This window comes from Triticum aestivum, chromosome 6D, assembly GCF_018294505.1.
Source record: "Triticum aestivum cultivar Chinese Spring chromosome 6D, IWGSC CS RefSeq v2.1, whole genome shotgun sequence".
NCBI lineage: Eukaryota > Viridiplantae > Streptophyta > Magnoliopsida > Poales > Poaceae > Triticum > Triticum aestivum.
In genome coordinates this window covers 129,922,503-129,944,057 of record NC_057811.1, presented here as the reverse complement: position 1 = coordinate 129,944,057, position 21,555 = coordinate 129,922,503, and the positions used below count along the sequence as shown (strand labels likewise).

At 45.6% G+C, this 21,555-nt stretch overlaps 2 protein-coding genes and 1 pseudogene across 2 annotated transcripts in view; 1 reads left to right on the top strand and 2 right to left on the bottom strand.

Annotated features, from left to right (window-relative positions):
- Nucleotides 1-416: 416 nt before the first annotated feature.
- Nucleotides 417-2,715, bottom strand: LOC123142527 (NADH dehydrogenase [ubiquinone] iron-sulfur protein 2; the record flags this gene model as incomplete). Its single annotated transcript, XM_044561404.1, has 2 exons — nt 417-739; nt 2,418-2,715. Coding segments are annotated over 2 exons (561 nt in total), but the record flags the coding sequence as incomplete, so codon positions are not given.
- Nucleotides 2,716-4,782: 2,067 nt separating this feature from the next.
- Nucleotides 4,783-5,470, top strand: LOC123144078 (uncharacterized; annotated as a pseudogene).
- A 1,155-nt stretch (nt 5,471-6,625) lies between these two features.
- LOC123142525 (cytochrome c oxidase subunit 1-like) overlaps nt 6,626-21,555 on the bottom strand; it is a 15,432-nt gene continuing 502 nt past the window's right edge. The window contains exons 1-4 of the mRNA XM_044561403.1: nt 21,280-21,555; nt 20,698-20,895; nt 19,778-20,487; nt 6,626-6,706 (exon numbers count right to left, since the gene is read on the bottom strand). The exon at nt 21,280-21,555 is cut by the window's right edge and continues 502 nt beyond it. Coding sequence (XP_044417338.1) covers nt 6,626-6,706; nt 19,778-20,487; nt 20,698-20,895; nt 21,280-21,555 — 1,265 coding nt within the window. The remainder of the gene's footprint in view (nt 6,707-19,777; nt 20,488-20,697; nt 20,896-21,279) is intronic.

The following is a 21,555-nucleotide window of genomic DNA, read 5'->3' as shown; positions in this document are numbered from 1 at the left end:
CGTACACTTGCTTCAGCAAAACGAGGCTCATCCATTTGTTTTGATCCGAATCACACTCTAGACCAGCTCTTCTTATAGAGAAGGAACTCCACTTTGACAGTCATATGAGAGGGAAGAGACTCAAAGTTGATGAGAATAGTCGATTTGACCGGTATCACGAATAGCAGTTTTAGTAGGAAAGGGCGTTGATGATTGAAAGGATTTCTCCTCGAACCACTAGTAACTATGTCAGCTTTTATCATTCTGATGATACTGAATCGGATCAATATTTGGAATAACAATATCAGATCTATCAAATCGATTCATCATCGAGAATGGAATAGTATAACATAGGAATTTGATCCAAACAAACTCCGAATTGGGATTTCTTATTGGATCAGGAATCCCATTGCATTTTGCATCCTTTTCCATTTTGCTTCTTTCAGGCAGTTTTGGCTCGCAATAAAGCTAGGGTCCTGATCGAGCAAGACTACGTCCTATATATCTACCTCTCCAAACACAATATCTTGAGTACCTATGATGGTGACTACATCTGCTGGCATGTGATGTTTGGACATAGAATCGAGTCCTTGTGAATGGGCAAAGCCAGGTGCTCTTATTTTACAACGGTAGGGACGATTACTCCCATTACTGACAAGAAAGACACAAAATTCACCTTTAGGTGCTTCAATTGCGGTATAGGTAGAAGGAGCTGGTACGGAAAAACCTTCTGTATAAAGTTCGAAATGGTGAATTGAGGTAGAGTAGACCGATGATCCGGTAGTCATTTGGCCGGCTATGGAAAAAAAAAGCTTGCATCTGCTCCCCCTAAACTATAACGGGTCACATCTCTCTCCAAACCTAACGTGGTAGTTTCCAATCATAAGGCTTTCCATCTATATATTGAGCCATTACCCACCAAGGATCCCATTCGTTCAGAACTCAGTCGACTGCTTCTATAGATAAGGCGGAACATCCTTAGTTCAGCATTATAGCACATAGTCTCCGACACTACTACAGCGCTTCGCTAACTCGAAGCGCCTCGCTATGAGAATGACGCGTCGCTAACGCTCGGCTAAGTCGTCGAACCCTCGCGCTGACCATTCGCTTTCTCAGTAGCGAAAGCGCTTCTCTTTGCCCCTTAACTTCATAAAGTATTTGGAAAGAAAAGAAAGAGATTCTTGGTTTTATTGCTCCCGCTTCCTCATCTGCGCTCGTCAAGCGAAAGAGGGGTTGAAGCGGACATGTCGAAATGACAACATCGAAGATATCTATATACACAGGAACGCTTATTCCGGACTGCGTTCCGGAAAAAGTAGCCTACTTGACAGAAAGAGCGGGCACTCTCGGCGCGGAGGTAGGCACTCTCGTCTTTCAACCCCACCGTCACTTTGAATTTAGTGGGGCACTGTTTACTTACAGCCTCTACGAGTTGCAAGTGAATGGGGCCGGTGCGTGGTGAACGGAAGGGTTCATCAAGCCATTTCTCGCCTTAACCCCTAAACTAAATAGGAAGAGGGGTACTTGACTAATAGGGGGCAATTGCATTGCACCTGACTGTGAGGGACCTCTTGATACCTTATGTTCACTTCCTAACTAGTAGCCGGTTTCCTGTCGCGGAAGCCTTTTCCCAGTGCGCGGAGCCCCGATGAGGAAGGTGTTAGTGCTTTCTCATGGGGTCAATAATGCTAATCCCTCTTTTTGTGCCGGGAAGAAGATAAGAAAAGGCGAAGCCTTCTCTTGGTTTCCCAACCTATTGCTTCTAAAGGCTGCCCTCTCTCGGCTGGATTTTGGTCTAGCCTACTGCGAGGATCCCGTATCCCGTACATCGTCTTTCTCCCTCCTGGGTTCCCGTGGTTCCTATGCCGCCGCGTTTCCCGGTCCTTTTCTTTTAGTGCTTTGACCCGAAGCGATAGCTTGACGCGTTTTCCGTGGATAAGATGGCAGCGCTCCAGCTCACTAAAGAATGGGACGGCAGTGGTCCGCCGGCAAGCTTGTTCTGATCCTGGACGCAGTACATTGGAATCCTGAAGCACCACCACGAACGCTACCGCGCGTGCGCCTGCGGTGCGGTAAGGCACCACCCTGTTGTGCCAGTAGCCAACTCGGGTGTGTCAGCTTAGTTATCCTCATCAAGCCACAACCTTGATGTCTAGCTTCCCAACTGGTAGACGGTTCCCTTTCCCCCGGATCAATGAAGAAGGGAGAAGTCAGTTGATTCCTCCGAAGAACCGGAAGCGAAGCGCTATGCCGGGGCGAGGGGACAGGAAAAGAAACTGCTCCGAAGAAAGATATTGGGGTCCCCAATGCTTCTCCATGCCCAACGAGATGCGCCAACCTTGGGATGCTTTACTCCTAACCCCACAGCGGTTCCGAGACAGAGCTTAACCTGAGTCTCGGTTAAGAACGGCGATGATCTACGTTTCACACGGCGCACGATTCCATGGATAGTTTCATTCGAGATCGTGATGGAGGACATAGCTTACGATCATCGGCTTTGATCATGCCACTAGGCATTTGATTAGGACATTGCACAATGATCTGAACACTTTGTCGCATCTCTTCAATACGGATACAGTAACGATCATAGCGATCTCCTCTGGTACCTACTGGTACGTCAAGATCCGATTGGTCATGAACATCGTAAGGTGCTGCTCTTCGCGAATCCCAGCATACCCCAGGTTGGGATGGGTAGGCCCACCACTTCACTTTTGCACTTTCACTTAGGCCCGGGCCAAGTCAGTGGGGGGACCCTGTCGGGCTCCTTCCCCCCCAAAACAAACTGTACGTGGGAGTTTCCCTTCATACGGCTCGGGTCATTCTCAGATGCCCCGAGAGGCATCTTTCCTTATGATCTGGTGGTTCACACGCGCGCAAACGAGCACCGGCCGCAACAGCAAGGAACTATGACCAATAGAGTCAGACACAAAGCGTCATACTTCTTTATCTTGTGATGGTTGAGGAGTTTCTTTCTCAGAGGGTGCGGGACGCTTGCGGAGTCCGTGCCTTCCGTACCTCCACAGGTCGTTCTTGGGTAGATCCCGCTCCTAAACATAAGGGAGGGATAGGGGGAAAGGGGCCCTAAAAATCATATAAATAGGGTTGTAGAAAGACCACTTTCATTCGACGTTCCGGGGCGCCCGATTTGGTCGACGAATTTGGCGAGCTGATCCGCTTTGATCCAGGAGAAAGCCCAGTCAGCTACCTTTTCGGTGTAGGTCACGTGACCTATAGCTCGGCCTTCTCTTTTTGAGACTTCCTCTACCCACATCTCTATGTGCCCGCAGCACTTTCATATGGAGAAAGATGGGCTTACCATGTTCCATCAATAGCACCTAACCTATGCCGATTTTGGCGGACCGTGCTCCACCCCGGTGAACTCATGCGGTTCCGACGTGCCCAGAGGCCAGAGGCGAATCCGTTCACGGTCCATAGGACCAACACCATTCGAAGGTTAATGGCCCGCCCTGCCTAGAATAGGAATCTTTGACTGGGCTTACACACATTCGCTCACTTACGCTATCCCCCCTCAGCTCACCCTAGCCCCGGGTACGTCGTCTCCAAGGCTTCACACAAAGTCTTCACTGACAACATATGCATGCTTTTGTAGGGTCAGGCAGAACCGTTGTTGCCTGATGGGAACTTCCCCCATATTGCTATCAATGTCTTCATGTCGCACGACCTCTTAACATTACACCACTGAATCCCCAATCCTTTGCTTGCTGTGCAGTGACAATACCAATATCCACTAATCGTTGTTTCCAGATACGGTTGCCGGTTGACATCTCTTCTAATTCGTCGATACGAGAAGCAAATTGTTGTGTGGAGGAATCAATATCTCGACATATGCCAAGAGGCAGATCTTGTGCCACTCCACCAGGTCGTATGAAACTGGCATGCATCCTGGCTCCCGGGACTCTTTCATAGAATTCCAACAATTTCTCCCGCTCCTCAAAAGCCCAAAGGAACGGAGTTGATGCTCCCACATCCATAGCATGAGTAGTTGAAGCAAGTGAATGATTTGAAATTCGAGTTATTTCACAGAATAACACTCTTATATATTGAGCTCGTAATGGTACCTCACAATTCAAAAGTTTCTCTACGGCTGAAGAATGAGCGTGTTCTTGGGCCATCGTAGAAACATAGATAGGGTCAACGACGGAACGAACAACGAAACTTTATGACAGCTTTTTTGTACACGTTCACTTGCATCACATACACAAGTGCTCTCTGAACCGTGCAATAAGGTCACCCATAACACGGCTCTCCCACTGGAGTTACCTTAGCCCCGGGCCATGCTATTCCATGATATTGGAAAAAGTTGACTAATTATTATCATCGTCTTGAAAGCTGGGCGCCTTTTGAATATGAGTGGGGCTCCTAGTCTAGGCGGCGCCTTCGTGGAGCCAAACCGAAGGAAGAGCAAAAGGGCGAGGCCACACCCGGCTTCGAATAGGAGGGGGCTTAGCTCTGGATCCCGCCTGCTTGCAGAAATGAATGGATCAGAAAGGGGGCTGGGTTCTATTTCCGAGCCGGGCAGGAGGTGAAGGCCAGAAGAAGAAGAGAAGTGCGCCTTCCTGGTAAGGAAGAGGATAAAAAAGGTGCTGTCATCTATCTCGACCTGTTTCCCGAGGCGTTGGAAATGAAGACTGGCTCAGAGAATCACTGGCGTGCTTTCTCTCCCCCATCGTTTCGCCAACAAAGAAGTCATCCTTGACTTGACTATTGACCATTCCATCCCTACCGAGCCGCCTCTTTGAAGTATTTACCTCTGCCTTTCTTTTTTGAGAACATACCCTTCAAATCAAAAAGAAAAAAAGAAAGAAAAGTTCCTCGTCTGTGATTTAATCGGCCCTAAGGGAGTTTACTCGACCCATTCTCCAGTCTCCCGCACTGCTCAAGTGTGCGACTCCGTATGAGGACCTCCTTCCCTTTTGCTCTGCCCACTCTCCGTTCACACGGTTATCAAAGCGGAGGAAGGGCGGGCAGCAGGTACCACGAGCCCTCTGTCCCACACATCTATCAAGAAGCAAGTGTAGTTCACCGGTTCCACCGAATGCTCCTATCTCTCGGCAAAGATCGTGTGAGTGTGCAGTTATGCTTTGGATGCTTCGCCATGGAATAGATCGATTCAGTTCCCCTTCTTTTCCGGTGCACTCGCTTTGTATCTCCGACACACAAGGAAGGACGCGGTGGGAAGAAAGCTGCCCTAGCCTCTGTCCGGTCGATCATTCCGCTGGCATCTTGCATTCACGCCTCCGTTTGACTGCCGCTCGGGAATGTAGTTGTTGATACGTGAGTCTTAGTGGGTCGTTGGCTCCACCTCTTATCTCTTTCTACGACATGCTGTAGTCATCGCCATATTCAATATGTCACTTAGTCATATCTGCCTCGCAGCGGGTCAGCACCTCCGAAAGAAAGGGAGGGAGGACTTCATTCAGTGACTCCGCGATCGCCCTCTAAACGATCAAAATAAGGTAAAGCTTGAAGATAAGTTTTGTACTCGACAAATTTCTCAGTCCCTCTAGTCGGGTGGGCGCCGGCCGGCCGGATCCCCCTGAAAACCGTACGTGCGGGTCTCCCCGCATGCGGCTCATGCCATTTGAGGTGGCCCAGCCCAGCATTCATTCGCAAATCCTGTAGTGAAATTGAGACTGCTCGACCTCGGAAGCTAATTCGCATGTAGGCAGCGCTGTCTTAATACCGTTGACTGTATCTATTCATTGATACATTGGCTCACTCCCCCCTCTTCTTTCAAGAATGAATGAGCCCCTCGGACCTTCCATTTCCGTCAAATGACCCGGCTTCCCCTGGCTCTTCCACCGTCCGGGCTCCCTTTCCTCCCTATGCTCCCCCGGCGCAGGCCCACCACGCTTCGCGCCTGCGGCGTTTTCGCCAGACGGTCTTTGCCAGTAGTGCCATCCTCCCCGCAGGCTGTCTGTATGGGTGGGTTGTCCCTTGCTGCTACGTTCTGTTAGGCGCTATGAATTACAGGAAATTCAGTGGTTGACTTGGACAGCAGGCGGGTTACACGTTCCACTGTGCCGAGATGTGAGGTGCAGGTGGTGATGATCACCCCGGGGTATGCGCTAGCGCCCTTGACGGGCACTCCAGGACCCGCCTACGTTCGTGAAAACCCAGGTCGGTCCTCCGACCAGATGTGTGGATAACGAGGCCACCTTCACAACCTTCCCCCTTCTATCTTTATCCAAAGTCAGGTAGGGCGGTTCGCTTGAGTTGCTCAACCGTCCCTTTGCCCGGTGCTCATGACGCGCTACAGAACCTCCACCGTGCTAGCGGCATAGGAGCCTACTCAGCGTCAGCGGCTTCGTGCCGCACTGGAGTGATCCAATATGTGGTTCCGCATGTTCCACCACTTCTCCGTTCATTTCCAATACTGATCGTGAAACACCATGAGCAGCAGGATGTTGAGGTCCGGAATTCGAAGTGAAATTCTTGATTTGCCCGTTCCTAGTCGTCATAAGAAAGAAATAAGAAAGAGATTATTCCCCTAGAGCTTGTCCAGTACCACCAGTACTCAAAATGCATCTCCGCGCGTCTACCTGGCGCTTTTATTAGCCGCCTTGCATGCAAGCGAAGCGCTATTGGCGGCAATTAATAGCTCACTGAGCGATGATTGATGCAGTCAGTCAGTGCCCTCGATTATTCTATTCCTGATAGAAGGATCATGGAGCCCCGGAAGCATTCCATCCAGCAGCATCATCTCCTTCAACCACGCGAGGACAAAACTGATGTTAGCTACATTCGACCGTTCACCGCACAGAGGCGATCTCGAACACTACCTATGATAATAAATCCAAAGGAAAGGTCGACAAAATGATTCAATCTGACTTTATCGGTATTCTGGATTGAGTAAAAAAGGGATATATGAAGTTCAAGGCCTTGCCAAACCCGTCATGGCCCTATTATGTATAGGACGTACTAAGCCAATAGCGAATAACAAACTCTTTCCTGCTCCCTCGACCTTAATTAACTCCCCCATCCTGCCAAGCCTCAGCTGCCAGCCCATTGTATCTAAGCACACTGCGGCAAATTGATACAAGTAGCTAAAGATCTCGCATCCGACATCTCCGGCCGAACGGTTAGGCAACACTAGGGCGCCTGGGTCAAAATTCCACTTACCAAACAAGATGTCGAGAGGCGAACTCTGTAATTCCCCTCCTGCAAAAGTGATAGCGGTTGCAGCATCCGTGTGGAAGAGGGTAAGCTTTCGGCAACACCTTTTGCAGATTGGAAAGGATGAATACTTGTGTTGGGTCCTGCAGACCGGGATAGCCTCAGATCAAAACCTAATAAATGTACCTGGGGTTGATCATATTTTTTGGGCAATAAGTATTCAGGAATTTGAGCGCTTATGTAGCTGAAAACTCTGCCACCTGAATACTTGATTCATTAAGGTCATCACCCTATACCCGGAAGTCTCTATCGTTTTCTTTGTCTGTTAAGCTTCACAGGGTTGGGACTCCCTAAATCAAACTGCAATCGTTGTTTATCAACCACTCACGACGACACCGAGATCTTCGACTTAGCTCCCACAGGTCATCCACCCGGGGCGGAAGATAACGAAAGGGAGACAAAGTCCTAACAAATCAACACACAATAACCTCAACCTTCTACCCATTCCATCCGTCATATCAGTCGAGGAGATTCGTTCTTATCTATAGATAAGGCAAGAGAGAACTTATGACCTCGCGGATGGAGAGGGATTCGAACCCCCGGTATTCCTATCAATACTTCGGTTTTCAAGACCTACTCTTTCAACCGCTCAGACATCCATCCCTGCGCTTGCCCGCCCTATCTATCTGCGCGCTGGCAGGTAGGGGCAACTCTATGTGATTTGCTATGCTTGCTTGCGCCCCACCCCGTAAGCTGACTCTATTGCCTAGCGGTTAGCGACACTTTTCCAGTAGTACGAATCGCTACGCTTCGCTTCTTTCTATATGATAATATGCACCGTCGGATCACTAAGGCCGACTTTCGTCTCTGCTCGATGGGTGAGTCTTGCAGTCAAGCTCCCTTCTGCCTTTGCACTCGAGGACCAATGTTCGTTTGGCCCGAGGAAACCTTTGCACGCCTCCGTTACCTTTTGGGAGGCCTACGCCCCATAGAAACTGTCTACCTGAGACTGTCCCTTGGCCCGCGGGTCTGACACAAGGTTAGAATCCGAGCTCTTCCAGAGTGGTATCTCACTGTTGGCTGGCCCCCCCGGAAGGGGGCCTTCTTCGCCTTCCACCTAAGCTGCGCAGGAAAGGCCCAAAGCCAATCCCAGGGAACAGTAAAGCTTCATAGGGTCTTTCTGTCCAGGTGCAGGTAGTCCGCATCTTCACAGACATGTCTATTTCACCGAGCCTCTCTCTGAGACAGTGCCCAAATCGTTACGCCTTTTGTGCGGGTCGGAACTTACCCGACAAGGAAAATCAAAGAAGAAGAAAGCCCTGGTATTCTCTACTTGAATTCAGGAAGATTCAGATACCGAAATCAGGAACCATGGAAAGCAGATACCTGATTCTATATATATATAAAAGGGATATAAGTGCTGGATCTGAACTATTGAAATTAGTGAATTGGCGGAAAAGTAGGAATGAAGGTTGGGACAGAAAGGGGAGAGGAGAGCCCGGACGAGGAAAACAAGCACCCCTTTTAGGATCCTAGGAAACAAGCAATACTTTCCCATCTTGAACTGAACAGAGCACAGAGACTAGAATCAGAACTGGAATTCCCTTCTCTGAATTCAAAAGCCCACCCGGACTTGGTTTGAGAAGTAGCTTGTTCAATTTGTCCTCAGCAGAAGTGAAACCTGTTGCCAAGAGATCGAAATTCCAATCAGAAAATAAGTACTTTGAATCAAGAAATGACATTGCGTAGAAGTGAAGTGAACTAGAGAATTCCAGTTAGAAAAGCAATCGGATACTGAAATCTCTTCTCTGAAAGCTAAAGCTTTACAGATTATAGGAAAGCAAGCACCACAAAGGGCAGTACCCAAACTATAGGTTATCTTGTGTCTGGGCAAGCAAGGTCAAGTAGTGGCATCCTATTACCCTAAATGGAAAGCAAAGTAGGTTATTCAGCCATCCCTCGCGAACAATCAGAAGTCCCAGTTTCCTTAACTAATCTCGCCAATTTATCACTTGACCGACCCAGAGACTAATCTATCGTTGGCCCAGGCAAAGAGTGAGAAAAAGCAGCAAAAGGAGTAGCTTGCAGTGAGGAATGAAAGCTGGTGTTTTACCACCATTCAGCAAGAGAAACCCACTGGGACCTTTTCATAGGACCATAGAAAACATGCTGCTTCCTGTATAGAGATGACTGCTTCTTTAATGAAGTTGATCGTCTATCTCAAGTGGTGGTGATCGACTCCACGAATAGCCTGAACCTGAGAAATGTAGATCTGCAAACGGGAACTTCCTGTTGTCTCGAATCAGGTTTGCTATTTCTATTCATAACTCTCTGGCTGGAATCGACCAAAATAGCCATTGACGGCAATAAGAGGATCCTAACCACTACACGGTTCAAAATATCAATCGAATGATACCTCAATTGAACCTGCTGAGTCAGTTATTGGAAAGATATCACTATCAGCCTCACAGCAATCTTTAGGAAAATGCAGACACAGTAGTTTTTTCGAAACTTGTTCAGACACCGCAAGCAACTACCAGTATCGATCTTCTAAAGAAATGACCTTCGTTGCCGAAGTGATAAACAAACAATTCTATAGCGGACTTGGACTAGCGACACATTTCTCCATATATGAAATTCAATTCACCCGACATCAAAGAGAAGCTCAAGCTCGGGATCAAAGATCAGCTACAGATCAGGCTGGCATTCATCATAGTCGGCAGCTTACTTTTGACTGAAACATTTACTTTGCACTACATCCGTAAGAATCTGATGGAAAATGACTGCAACGCAATCAATTTCTCCCTTCCTCGTGCGAGTGTATCGTATATAGTTCAATGAGAAACAATGCTTTCTGATATTCACGAATTGGATTCGAACCAATGTCCCCCGACTCCTCTACCGAATAAGGATCGTGATTCACATTTCCTCGTTCTCTTTCTAGCTGCCCATATGGGTGGCTGCTATCATCCCCTTTTGATAGCTTCTTATCCGCATCCGCGAGCATAAGCGGAATAGCCTGAACACTCATAGCGCTTACCTCAACCCTTGTCTTTCCTTTGGCTCCGCTCGGTGGGGGGAACCTAATGTACCAATTCTTTCACTCGACCCCGCTCCTTCTTCTTTCTCATTTGCCTCTTTCCCTCTCTCCTACTCCCCCCCGACTGTCACTCTATGGCAAAGCTAAAGCTTTCCTGGCGCTTGGTGAATAATCTTTCTATAGGGACAAATAAAAGCCCAGTTTTGACCTTGCTGCATATAACATCTAGCATTTCATGTGTCTGAATGTAACAGCCAATAATCTGGTTTGCAAACCTATCTTTGCCCTCCTCGACTGCGGGAGCCCTCCATCGTTGCAGTACAATAGACGTTATTTTCAAGCGTAGCTTACTGGACATACGGTCAAGAGCTTCTTGCAGCCTTTGAAAGAAGACTTTAGACATGACGCCAACACCTACGATAGGAATGCCGAATAGTATATCGTCTGCGTAGCGAGCGAAATAGACGTACTTGGTAGAATCCCCATTCTCCTCTTGGGCCATAGCATCGAATTGCAAGTCGAGTTGATGCAGGAATGATTGAATAAAAAAAAGGCGAGATCGGTGATCCTTGTGGAAGGCCGACTTCACTGTTTGAGTAGTCATTCCCTTTCTTAGAAAGTATCGGTGTCTTGAGAAAGCAATTGATGAGGTCAATGAGAGGAGCGTTATCTGTACCTAAGAGCTTAGACAAATGTTCAAGTAGTAACCGATGGTCTATGCTATCGAAACACTTGACCACGTCCACCTGAACCATATAATCCATAGACGGCCATTGAGTTAATGCACGGAAGAAGGGCCGAGAACCTTGCGGAAGTCCTGCGCAGATGGGGAAATTCATGGATCTAATGAGTCATTGAGTAGCTCTGCCAACGCGGTTAGTATAAGTCGATCGGCTGCCGCCAGTTGAGTGATAGGCCTACCTAAATGCTCCCGGCCTTTTCTTTGGTCTAAAGGACCTAAACTACTCACTTGCCAAACTGCCTATTCATATGCCCTTTCCTAAACCACTTTGCTAGTTCTATACACCTGCCAGGATGCTTCTATTGCTTGTTACGTATTTGATGCTGCTCACTATAATGGAATAGCTTTGTACTCAGTACATGATTGCTTTATAGCACCTGTAGCTTATGCAAACAAATTCCCTCAGAGTGGCAGCTTTTCAATGTCTAGCTAATCCACTGCATCTTATAAATTGTATAGTTATTCAGAACCTCTTCCTTCGAGCTCCTATGGAAGACCTTGGCCGCACGCGCCTTAGGCGATTTCTATTTTCAGAAAGCTCCTATTTCGATTGATATCTCTAGCAAATATATGCGTAGCGTATGTCAAGATAAAGTAAATCAATCCGTATGACGGCAGGGAGCGGAGGCAGCTTCAACTCAAGTGTGGAGCAAGCTTACCTCGGGCGGGTAGATTGATCGGCTCCTTCATATCTCGGGATTTCGCTTAGGCCACCCAGGCCATACCATAGAAAAAAGATCTGGTTTCCTTTCCCTCATCAACCTGCCGCTGCCGTTCTTTTATTTCACGAAAGAATCTTTCCGTCCGTATTGAGCAACTCAAATTCCTAGAAAGCCGTTGGTGCACCCACCCAGTGAGTAACTACTAATGCAGTGAGTAACTACTAATGTTACGAACAAAGAAACTTTCAAAAAGTGGACCCAACAAGCAAAGCAACGGATTGGGCTGCACTGCCTTTCGGCGTTTTAGTTAGGCGCATCCTCTTGCAGGATGAAAATCTGCCATAGCACGCTCCGCGCCTTTGAAGGAACATTTGCTCGATGATGGTCCTACCCTACGCGGGCTTACTAACGATGGCCAAGCACGCAGTCATTCCCGTTCTATTTGATAGGGGAAGCAAGTTAGTCAAAGAAGAAGGAAGCATGGGTATAGGTATGTCTAGACATATTGACACGGGCGTATACTGAAATAGGCATAAGGCCGCTAACGCTAAGGAGACAGCACTGCTTCTTTGTTCGTAACTAGGACATGTATTGATGCTAGAGGCAGACTCCTGGCACTTATCACTCCTTAGATGAAGCAATACAAGAGTGAGTCCGCTAAGGGACAAGCATGACTCAAAAAATGATGGCAGATTTTTATGGAAACGATTATATTTGAGTATATTGTATCATTGGGTTTGTCATTGTCGATAGCTATTCTTGTCGCCGTTAGGGCTGGCCGGATGATCCATCACATAAATGCTATTAATGTTGAAACACAAGTAACTGATATATCCAAAGATGTTCTTAAAGAACAAATCATTTATCAATTGGAAATACTCTATAAAGTCTATAGAGATACTACTGAGGGTGTGCACTTACCGGGAGGATTCAATCTCCAAGAAGTAAGCACACATCTATTTTTTGTAGACGAGAGAGTGAGCCTTCTAAACAGTATCTACTGTGATCTTATTGCAAAGGGAACTGGAAGTGAATACTTTGGCCAAGTTATACAATTTCTTCTGGGATAGCTTGTTGTGGGGCTTTCCGAAGGGTCGTTCTGAGAGTGGTCTCTTTTCTTTAAGGTTGCATATATTGTCGGAGAAGGGAGGGATCCAGGCCAGGTCTAAAAGTGCCGAGTTGGGTTTGGGACAAGATCAGGAAATAGTGCATCTTATATAGTGGGTGCCAACTTGATTGCTGCTGGGATTGCTTGATAGGAAACTTTGATTGATACGAGCAGATGTGAATGAATTGAAATAGTCAATAGTGGTGATATGATCCCGGTATCTACACTCGGATCTACTTCTAGTACCGAGACTGCTGCTACTGTAAAAGCATCAGGAACGTGTCAATTCACTGAATAAAGTGCTCTTTCCATTGATTTATGGATGATATCACGAAAAAGAGAAGGAACCACCGATTCTGCATCAAAAACAGGGGTTCTGGAGCCAGTTTCTCAAATCGTAAGTAGATCCAATCCAGGGCAGTTGATAAGTGAGGTTCTCCGGTCGAATGCAAATAAGCCAGAGCGTATCTCTTGTTTCGAGGAAGAAACAAACATCCTGGTCTCAATAGATCTTGATTCTATGCATGCGTCAGACACATCACGAGCCGGAACAAACGAGTGCTTTCAACTCACAAGCCGGAACAAACGAGTGCTTTCAACAATAAGCAATACCCGAGCTTCCTTCTACCAACCAGGATTTCGATACCAATTCCAATCTGGCACAGCACAAGGAAGTAGCGCACCAGAAGAACCAATACGAGAACCCTTCCTTCCAGCCAGAATCCGTCTTTCTTGTCCTTTGCATTCGAGGAATGGGATCTTCCTTGTGGAAACAAAAGCTATTTGTTCGAGTCAAGCAAGCGGACAGTCAGCTAAGAATACTGGAAGAGAACTCTCTAGCCCTGCACTTAAACTAGACTAGAAATCCGAAAAAACACTAGTTTTGGCCCATAGCGAAATAGAGTTTTTCTTCTCCGCGGACTCCCCATGCTTGGCGCCATAGGCTTTAGGACTTTTGGCACTAGGGAATCATACTTTGATCAGATCGTGGACAGGCTCCCGAGGTCAAATCGGATTATGTACTTTTCCAGCTAAGTGAAAATGCACTTCACTACTAGCAAAGAAGTCAGCTCAGGGCAGGGCCGGTGGTAATCTCAGATAGGAACTTGCCGGGATCCTTCCATACCTGCCATCCACCACTACTACTGATCGTTTCCCAGAACGAGCCATACCTTTTCCCAGAATGAGAATACGGCTGAGGACGAATAGCGGCGCCTAGCTTTAGTTTCCACACGACACGATGGATCTATCACTCTCTTTAGCCAGGCCATTCTCTAGAGGAGAGTTTCGAGAATGAATTCCAATCTGGTACCAATCGTAGAAATCGTATTGTAGAGTTCTTCTCACGCCTAGCACAACTACAAGCATTCCTCGAATGCAGAGACAAGACAGAGGATATCTGATCCCGCGGAACATCTGCTACCAACTACAGATTACCTTGTTTCCATGAAATCCATGTTTCTGGCACCTTGGCCCCCTCTACCTACGAAATTCTGATTCCTATTGCTTAAGAAAGTACAACAGAAATAAAGTCTTTGGGTAGATGAGGTCACTGATTAGCCCGCTGAGCTGCTCTGTCCCCTCTACTGGGATGGGATGGTTTATGCGCTTGTCCCGATGAAGCTTAGGATCCGATAGAAACACGGGGTCAACTAAGGAAAAAAATGGGAACCTTTGCATGACGCGCCTTCCTCAGGATGTGCGCTCTCTTTTCAGGATTGAGAATGACGACACAGCCTGGAGGTCTTTCGTCTACTTCTTCTGTCCAGGCCTATTTGTATTCCCACCATACCTTTCCGCATCGTCCTTCTCTATTGGGGGCTCCCAACACCTCAGCCAATTCGTGCAGCATCTTATTCAGGATCTCGGTGCTCCCAAAAGTTGTGAGCGACTCCAGGAACAAGACTCTGCCACCTCTGTGCGTCACCGAATGAAGGAAGGAAAGAGCATGTCGTACATAAACCTGGATTTTTTCCATGTCGTCCGTATCTACGCACGGCACGATACATAAATCCTGCAACAGGAAGCACAATTTTGCTACTGGATCAACATCCACCGTCTTCTTCGGACTCAGACACAAGAACGAAACCGCCAAAAACATGAAACAAAACAAAGAGGAGTAGTACAGCAACTGAATCATAGTCTGACACCGTCGATGGTTGGCTGTCGTGAGGAGGGTGCATTGCAGCAGTTGCTGGTAGGATTTTGGTGTTGCTATGTTCTTGCCGCAGATGATGATATATGTAGATGGGTGAGGTTTTGGACTCAAGATATTGCTGGGAGATCACATTTGCCGTCGCATTCCAAACAATTCGTGAGCCGTTTAGCTGGTTTAGTGGACATTTGCCTTGTTGATCAACTGTTTGGTATACCCAGTTCTGTAGAATTGCTTTGTGCCTGGAACTCCGAACGACCCTTATACTGTTTTGCTTTCTGCTGCTTCTTGTTCTGCTTTGCCGAGAGAAAGATTCACCGGGGAACTTCATGATTTTTAGTTTTCTTTCACCTAGATCGTACCTTTAAGTACCTCCTGGCGAGGTATATGATGATATTATTATCGCTGGCATGGGAGTACCACTTAGATACCAGTGGCTAATAGACCCAGATTAGTTCTCTAAACTGTTTTAGAACCTTTCTTTTAGGTATAATAATACTATCCTGCCTCGATAGAGGATAAAACGAGACCTTTTTTAATAGCCCGTTCACTCAACTACCACGCTTAGCTAGTCTGTGTGTAGGGATGGGAATAGGGTAGTCTGCGCTTCTTCGTAAGTAGCTGGACCAGGAACATTTCACTCTTGAAAGGCAAGATGAGCTTGGGTATTGTTGTGCCAGGCGCCCACTCATCAATGCTGGTGATTGGCCTTGTATGGCTGCCCCATCCCTTTCAGCAGATGTACTACTTTTGAAAGCATTAGCGAATATCTTAATGCGGGAGTTTATATGGAGAAGAAACAATCTTCCGCCTAGATTAACTCATTATAATGAAATGGTGAGTTTCCACGAGGAGTTCTGGGATGGTAAAAGGGGTGTAGATAAAATAGTCTGTGTGGATTTGAGTCATAGTATCCACTATGTTTCTACTCCACGTCTATGGAATACATTAAAATTTCTACACAATCTGGGGGTGATTTCGCATATCTTAAAGGAATTTATATCTCTCCCGATATATAATGCCGACACTAACCTCCAAATTCCTCATTCGAATTGTATACCATTGATAGGTGAATTGAGCGACGTGCTCCTACATCTCTTTTTTCAACATCAATTCGATAGGGAGGTCCTGAGCCGGTATGAAGGTGTTCTTTATACAAGATGGGACACCAATGTCCTTCTAGCTTCAACATGCCATGATTCATATCGCCTTGACTGTCGTCAAATTCTGGACATCTTAAGGTACGTGAATCTAACTGGATTTATTTCAGTGATAGAGCGTGGTGGCGGGGGCATGCACGTGAACCCTGAGAAATCTCAGATATTTCTCAGTGCAGATGGTGATGTTAGTGTCCCTCAACTAGACGAAGGTGAGACTTACTATGATAGTGAATGATTCAGGGAATTGGATAGAACGTTTTTGATAGAGTAACCTATTCATAATAATGATGAGTATCCCTCATCTAGGGAAACATACATGTCCTATTTGAGAAGGAATAACAAAGGTTCAAAGAAAGGGAGAGAAGAGATAGATGGATCTGAACCTAGAATCAAAGGGATCTATGAAAGGGATTTTGAAGAATCTTACGTCCTTGAGAAAAGTAAAAAGATAGGAAAGGGAAGTAATGTCAAACCTGAAAAAGAATATGGCACGAGAGATTTAATATAGGGAGGAATGAATCGGGCATCAAGTAAACTAAGGCATCAAGGAAAGTAAGACTTGAGGATAAAAGGGAGGAAGGAACCAATAAGCCACCGTCAGTGTACCAGTCATTGGGATAGGTGCCGTGTGTTCGGTCTACCTGCCTTTAGTACGACCCGGATGAAAAGATGCTGACTTTTCTTAAAGGTTAGGCCAAATGATTCTAAGCTTGAGGACCCATTCTATCCGGGCCTAAATGCTGGAGTTTCAGAATTCACTCTACTTCTTACTGACTTTCGCCGAATATATCCTATGTGCTTAACACATTGACGTCGGCGGCTAAGCTTTCTTTCTAATGGTAAGCCGGGGATCTAATAGTCCACTTCACCCTATGAAACTTGACCTCGATATAGGTTGCTTTTTGATGACTAGTTAATAGAATATACGGTATCTATTATTTTCTACCTCCTCTACCTAGATCTCCTTTTCCTAAGGAGGGAGAGAAGACGGTTCTCCGGGACGGAAGACATCTCTCACTCGTACATATATGGATGGGTTTTCTACCTCAGAAAGGGATGAAACTGAGCAGCAGAGATTGCTAAAATAGCAAAGGGGATCCAGATTATTTCAGAACTCCAACTGAATGATGCTATACTCGAATCTGATTCTGCTGCAGCTTGACAAGGACCTGTGAAAATGCTGATATCTCGAATCCCTATCTTATTAAAATGGGGTAGCTTTACTGAAGTACTGCAAGAAAAGTATGGAAAAAAGCATAGTCGGTACTTCTTAATGCGGTACATAAGCTGGTTATCCTGACTAACAATCATGCCTTGCTTGGATTTAGGGATTAGGAATTCTTATTGGGAAAGAGATTGGATTGGCATTCAAGTAGGAGTAGATCCTATTGGTCCAAAGTAGGCATTCTTGTATCAATTAAAGTAGCTATCTTCATGAAATAAGCGCTAAGATTCTAGTTCAAAGATAGGAGCATTAAGCTCTAAATCCAGTCAGTCCAGCTGGAAGTTTCACTAACTACTTAGGGAACTAGGGACCAGACCAGAGTTATGATTGGTGTATTCCATTCCTACCGTAATTGAGACTTGCCCTCGCTCGCGGGTGATTCCTTACAGCATGCTAGAGAAAAGAAGTTGACAGCTATACAGTTAGTGATTCTGATTACTGTACTTTGGATTTCTTATTATCATAAGTAGTGTTCGAGATCACAAGGCTAGAATGTCTTGTGTGCGAAATAGTGCCATTGGTTAGTGAAGTTAGCTGACAATCGTCATATCATATCCATAGTCTAAGGACTCTAAAGAAGATAGTGAACCTGAGGTTGTGCTGTCTCCAATCCCACGAGTCCAATAGGAAGAGCTAGTCCTCTAAAGTAAAGTAGGCGAATTATGGCAAAATAAAAGAATTCTTACTTTCACGGCCATCAAACATTCCAAGAAATCTCTTCAAGACTATCCGACTCAGCTCTGCGTAGGCAGAGCCAGGAACTAGATCTGTATCCCATGATCAGTAATCTTACAATTACACAACCACCAGATCCTTTAGGTTTGTTTGATCTATCGATAACTGATAGACAGACACCTTTGTCACTTCCTCCAGGTGGAGTTGATTAACACTCTCATGGTTGGTCGATGGAAATAGCAAGACGAGACAGACATGATAATCTGATAAATATATGTGGTGACCCCTTAAGCAATATCTAAGAATTAAATGTGTCCAAGATTCAATTGATTGGTTGAAGCCAAGGTCTCGAGCTAGTCCATCTTCCTATATGATATTCTTAATAATGCGCAGCACCAAGCCTGAAATTGGGGAATGAATTGAATCGATTGCCTTCCTTTCCTGAATAGCTGGACGGACAATAAAGATATTGGTACTTAACTGTAGGGACACAAAAGCTCTGAATCCTTCATTTGATGAATTTATAATCGAAGCAAGCAAGAGATAAACTAAAGGTTAGGAGTTTGGAATGACAACTAGTCACTTCTTGCTGAAGATCTGTTCAGTGAAGGAAGCTTCACTATGATGTGTTAATGCCAATGGAAGATATGTTGCATGTTTGGTGTCCAAAGAAATGAGGATACTGGAACTAGCTTCTGGGGTCCAAGGATACCTCTGCCTTTCACTTTCATCTCTTGATACCGAAATTAGCCTAAGGAAACAAGCTAGTGAAGGTTTCCTCTCGCCCTCTTCCTCACCAGCTGAGTTAAGTTACTTGTTTTTTACTATTTTTATGTAACGACTCGTGCTTCGCTTTCAAGCTCACTACCTTGTTCACTACCTTTTTAAATCTTACAACGAATAGGGCTCTCGCTAGGCTAGAAATCGTTAAAGAAACATGCCTTGTGCCGGATGGAAGGGATGCACAGGTCTTATCTCTTTCCCTTGACTTTTTCAGCTAGTGAGCATACCTAGCTTGCTTCTTGTCACGAGCGGGAGTCGAACCCGCATTGCCCTTACTGAAAGAAACGTCTCTTTCAGATCGCGACTTATAACAAAAAGAAAGAAGAGAAAGAACTGGGAAAGAAAGAAGAGAAAGAACTGGGAAAGAAAGAAGAGAAAGAACTGGGAGTTGGCGCCTATGGCCATTTCCTTAAAAAAATCTCGCAAGATTTTTTTATTTCGCTTTATATCAATTAGAAATTGTTCGAGATCCTGCAATGAGGACTCTTCGATCTCCAAATGGTGATAGATGGAATCAAGATCGGATTCCATCCTCCCCTGATTGTAGACTTTGTACACATAAAAAGCAATATTCATGAAGAAGTTACGCTTGCCAACGTCCTTCTTGTATTGCTCATGCATTTCAGCTCGGATAGCACTTATACACAGGTGGCGTTGTTCCGTATAACTATCTCTTTCGAGTTGGTTAACGGAGGGTGAACCTGTGGAAACACTGGTTTCCCCCAAGACTGATAGCAGCCTATCCATGGAGGATGTATTTTCCTTAAAGGAAGAGGTTATTTCTGCGGGCTCTCCCGGAGGCAGTGGGGGACTCACGTGGAAGCATTCCATGGGATAAGAGTAACCAAAGACGCCGGGAACGATAAGTTCCATAATTGTCCAAAGAATGGAGCATATTTTCCATAGAAAAAAAACCACCGAAAGGAAATGGAAAAAAGATAGCCCGACCTACAATTTCCTTTACATAAAAATAAGGGTAAGAAGCAATTTTATCCATCTCAGAATGTACACCCAATGGATTATTTGATCCATATTGATGCAATGCGGCCAGATGAAGAAGACTGCTTGAAGTGATTGCGACAACTACGAAGAAACGACGAATCCTAACTACGAATATATAAGAATCGAAACTGCTCAGAGCATTCCATCCGGCGTAAGCATCTGGATAATCTGGAATGCGACGTGGCATACCCGAAAGCCCTAAGAAATGCATGGGAAAGAAGGTCAGATTAACCCCGAAAAAAGTGATCCAAAAATGGATTTGGCCTAAAGTTTCAGGATATGTCCGACCAAAGATTTTACCCACCCAATAGTAAAATCCAACAAATAAAGCAAAAACGGCTCCCATAGAAAGTACATAATGGAAATGTGCAACCACATAATAAGTATCATGTAGAGCAATGTCTAGCCCAGAGTTTGCTAGAACTATTCCAGTGAGCCCTCCTATGGTGAACAAAAAGATGAACCCTACAGCAAATAACATGGGTGTTTTGTATTGTATCGAACCTCCCCACATGGTAGCGATCCAACTAAAGATTTTGATTCCTGTGGGCACAGCTATGATCATGGTAGCTGCGGTGAAGTAGGCACGCGTATCAATGTCTAAGCCCACAGTAAACATATGATGAGCCCAAACTAGAAATCCAAGAACACCTATACTTATCATGGCATAAACCATGCCTAGATACCCGAAGACCGGTTTTCTTGAAAAGGTCGATACGATATGACTAATAATACCAAATCCAGGCAGAATGAGAATATACACCTCTGGATGACCAAAGAACCAAAAGAGATGCTGGTATAATATTGGGTCTCCCCCTCCTGCAGGATCAAAAAAGGTTGTATTAAAGTTTCGATCGGTTAATAACATTGTAATTGCCCCCACCAGTACCGGAAGTGATAATAAAAGTAGGAATGCTGTCACTAGAACAGACCACACAAAAAGTGGTAATCTATGCATAGTCATTCCAGGTCCACGCATGTTGAAGATAGTTGTTATAAAATTGATAGAACCTAAAATTGATGAAATACCTGATAGATGAAGACTAAAAATTGCTAAATCAACTGCTCCTCCAGAATGGCTGGTAATACCACTTAAGGGTGGATAGACTGTCCACCCAGTGCCGCTGCCCACTTCTACTAAGGCTGAGCTTAATAGGAGCAAGAGACTTGGTGGCAACAACCAGAATGATATATTATTTAATCGTGGAAATGCCATGTCAGGTGCACCTATCAGAATCGGAACAAACCAATTACCAAATCCACCTATCATCGCTGGCATAACCATAAAAAAGATCATTAAAAAAGCATGAGCCGTTATTAAAACATTATAAAGTTGATGACTCCCACCAACAATTTGATCGCCGGGTCGGGCTAATTCCATACGAATCAGTACGGAGAAGCATGTGCCCATCACTCCTGCAATGGCACCGAAGATGAAATAGAGAGTCCCAATATCCTTGTGGTTACTAGAGAAGAGCCATCGAACCATATTTGTCATTTTTTATTTGAGAAATGAAAACTTTCCTTATCAAAGAGGGGCCGGGGGGCTGGAAGAGAAAAGAAAGAGGGGTCCGGGGCTGGAAGAGAAAAGAATCAGAATTACTGAGCTACCCCACTCTTTTTTTTCTAATTCCCTTCTAAGATCCTCCGACTTAAACAAGTCGAGAGCATGCTCGTGCTCAGCTCTTTCGAGACTTGCCTTGCTCTTGGGGATTTCTTCCCACCGGATCCTTTGTTCCACTTCCAGGCACCTCCTTGCGGAGCTGTCCACCTCAAGGAGATCTCGGTTGTGGGAAACAGCATTTCGAAAGAAAACGGATCCTCCCACATTCTCCCGCAGATCTTGATAAGACGCTTGGAGAACAGTGAAAGAATCAGTTGCGTGAA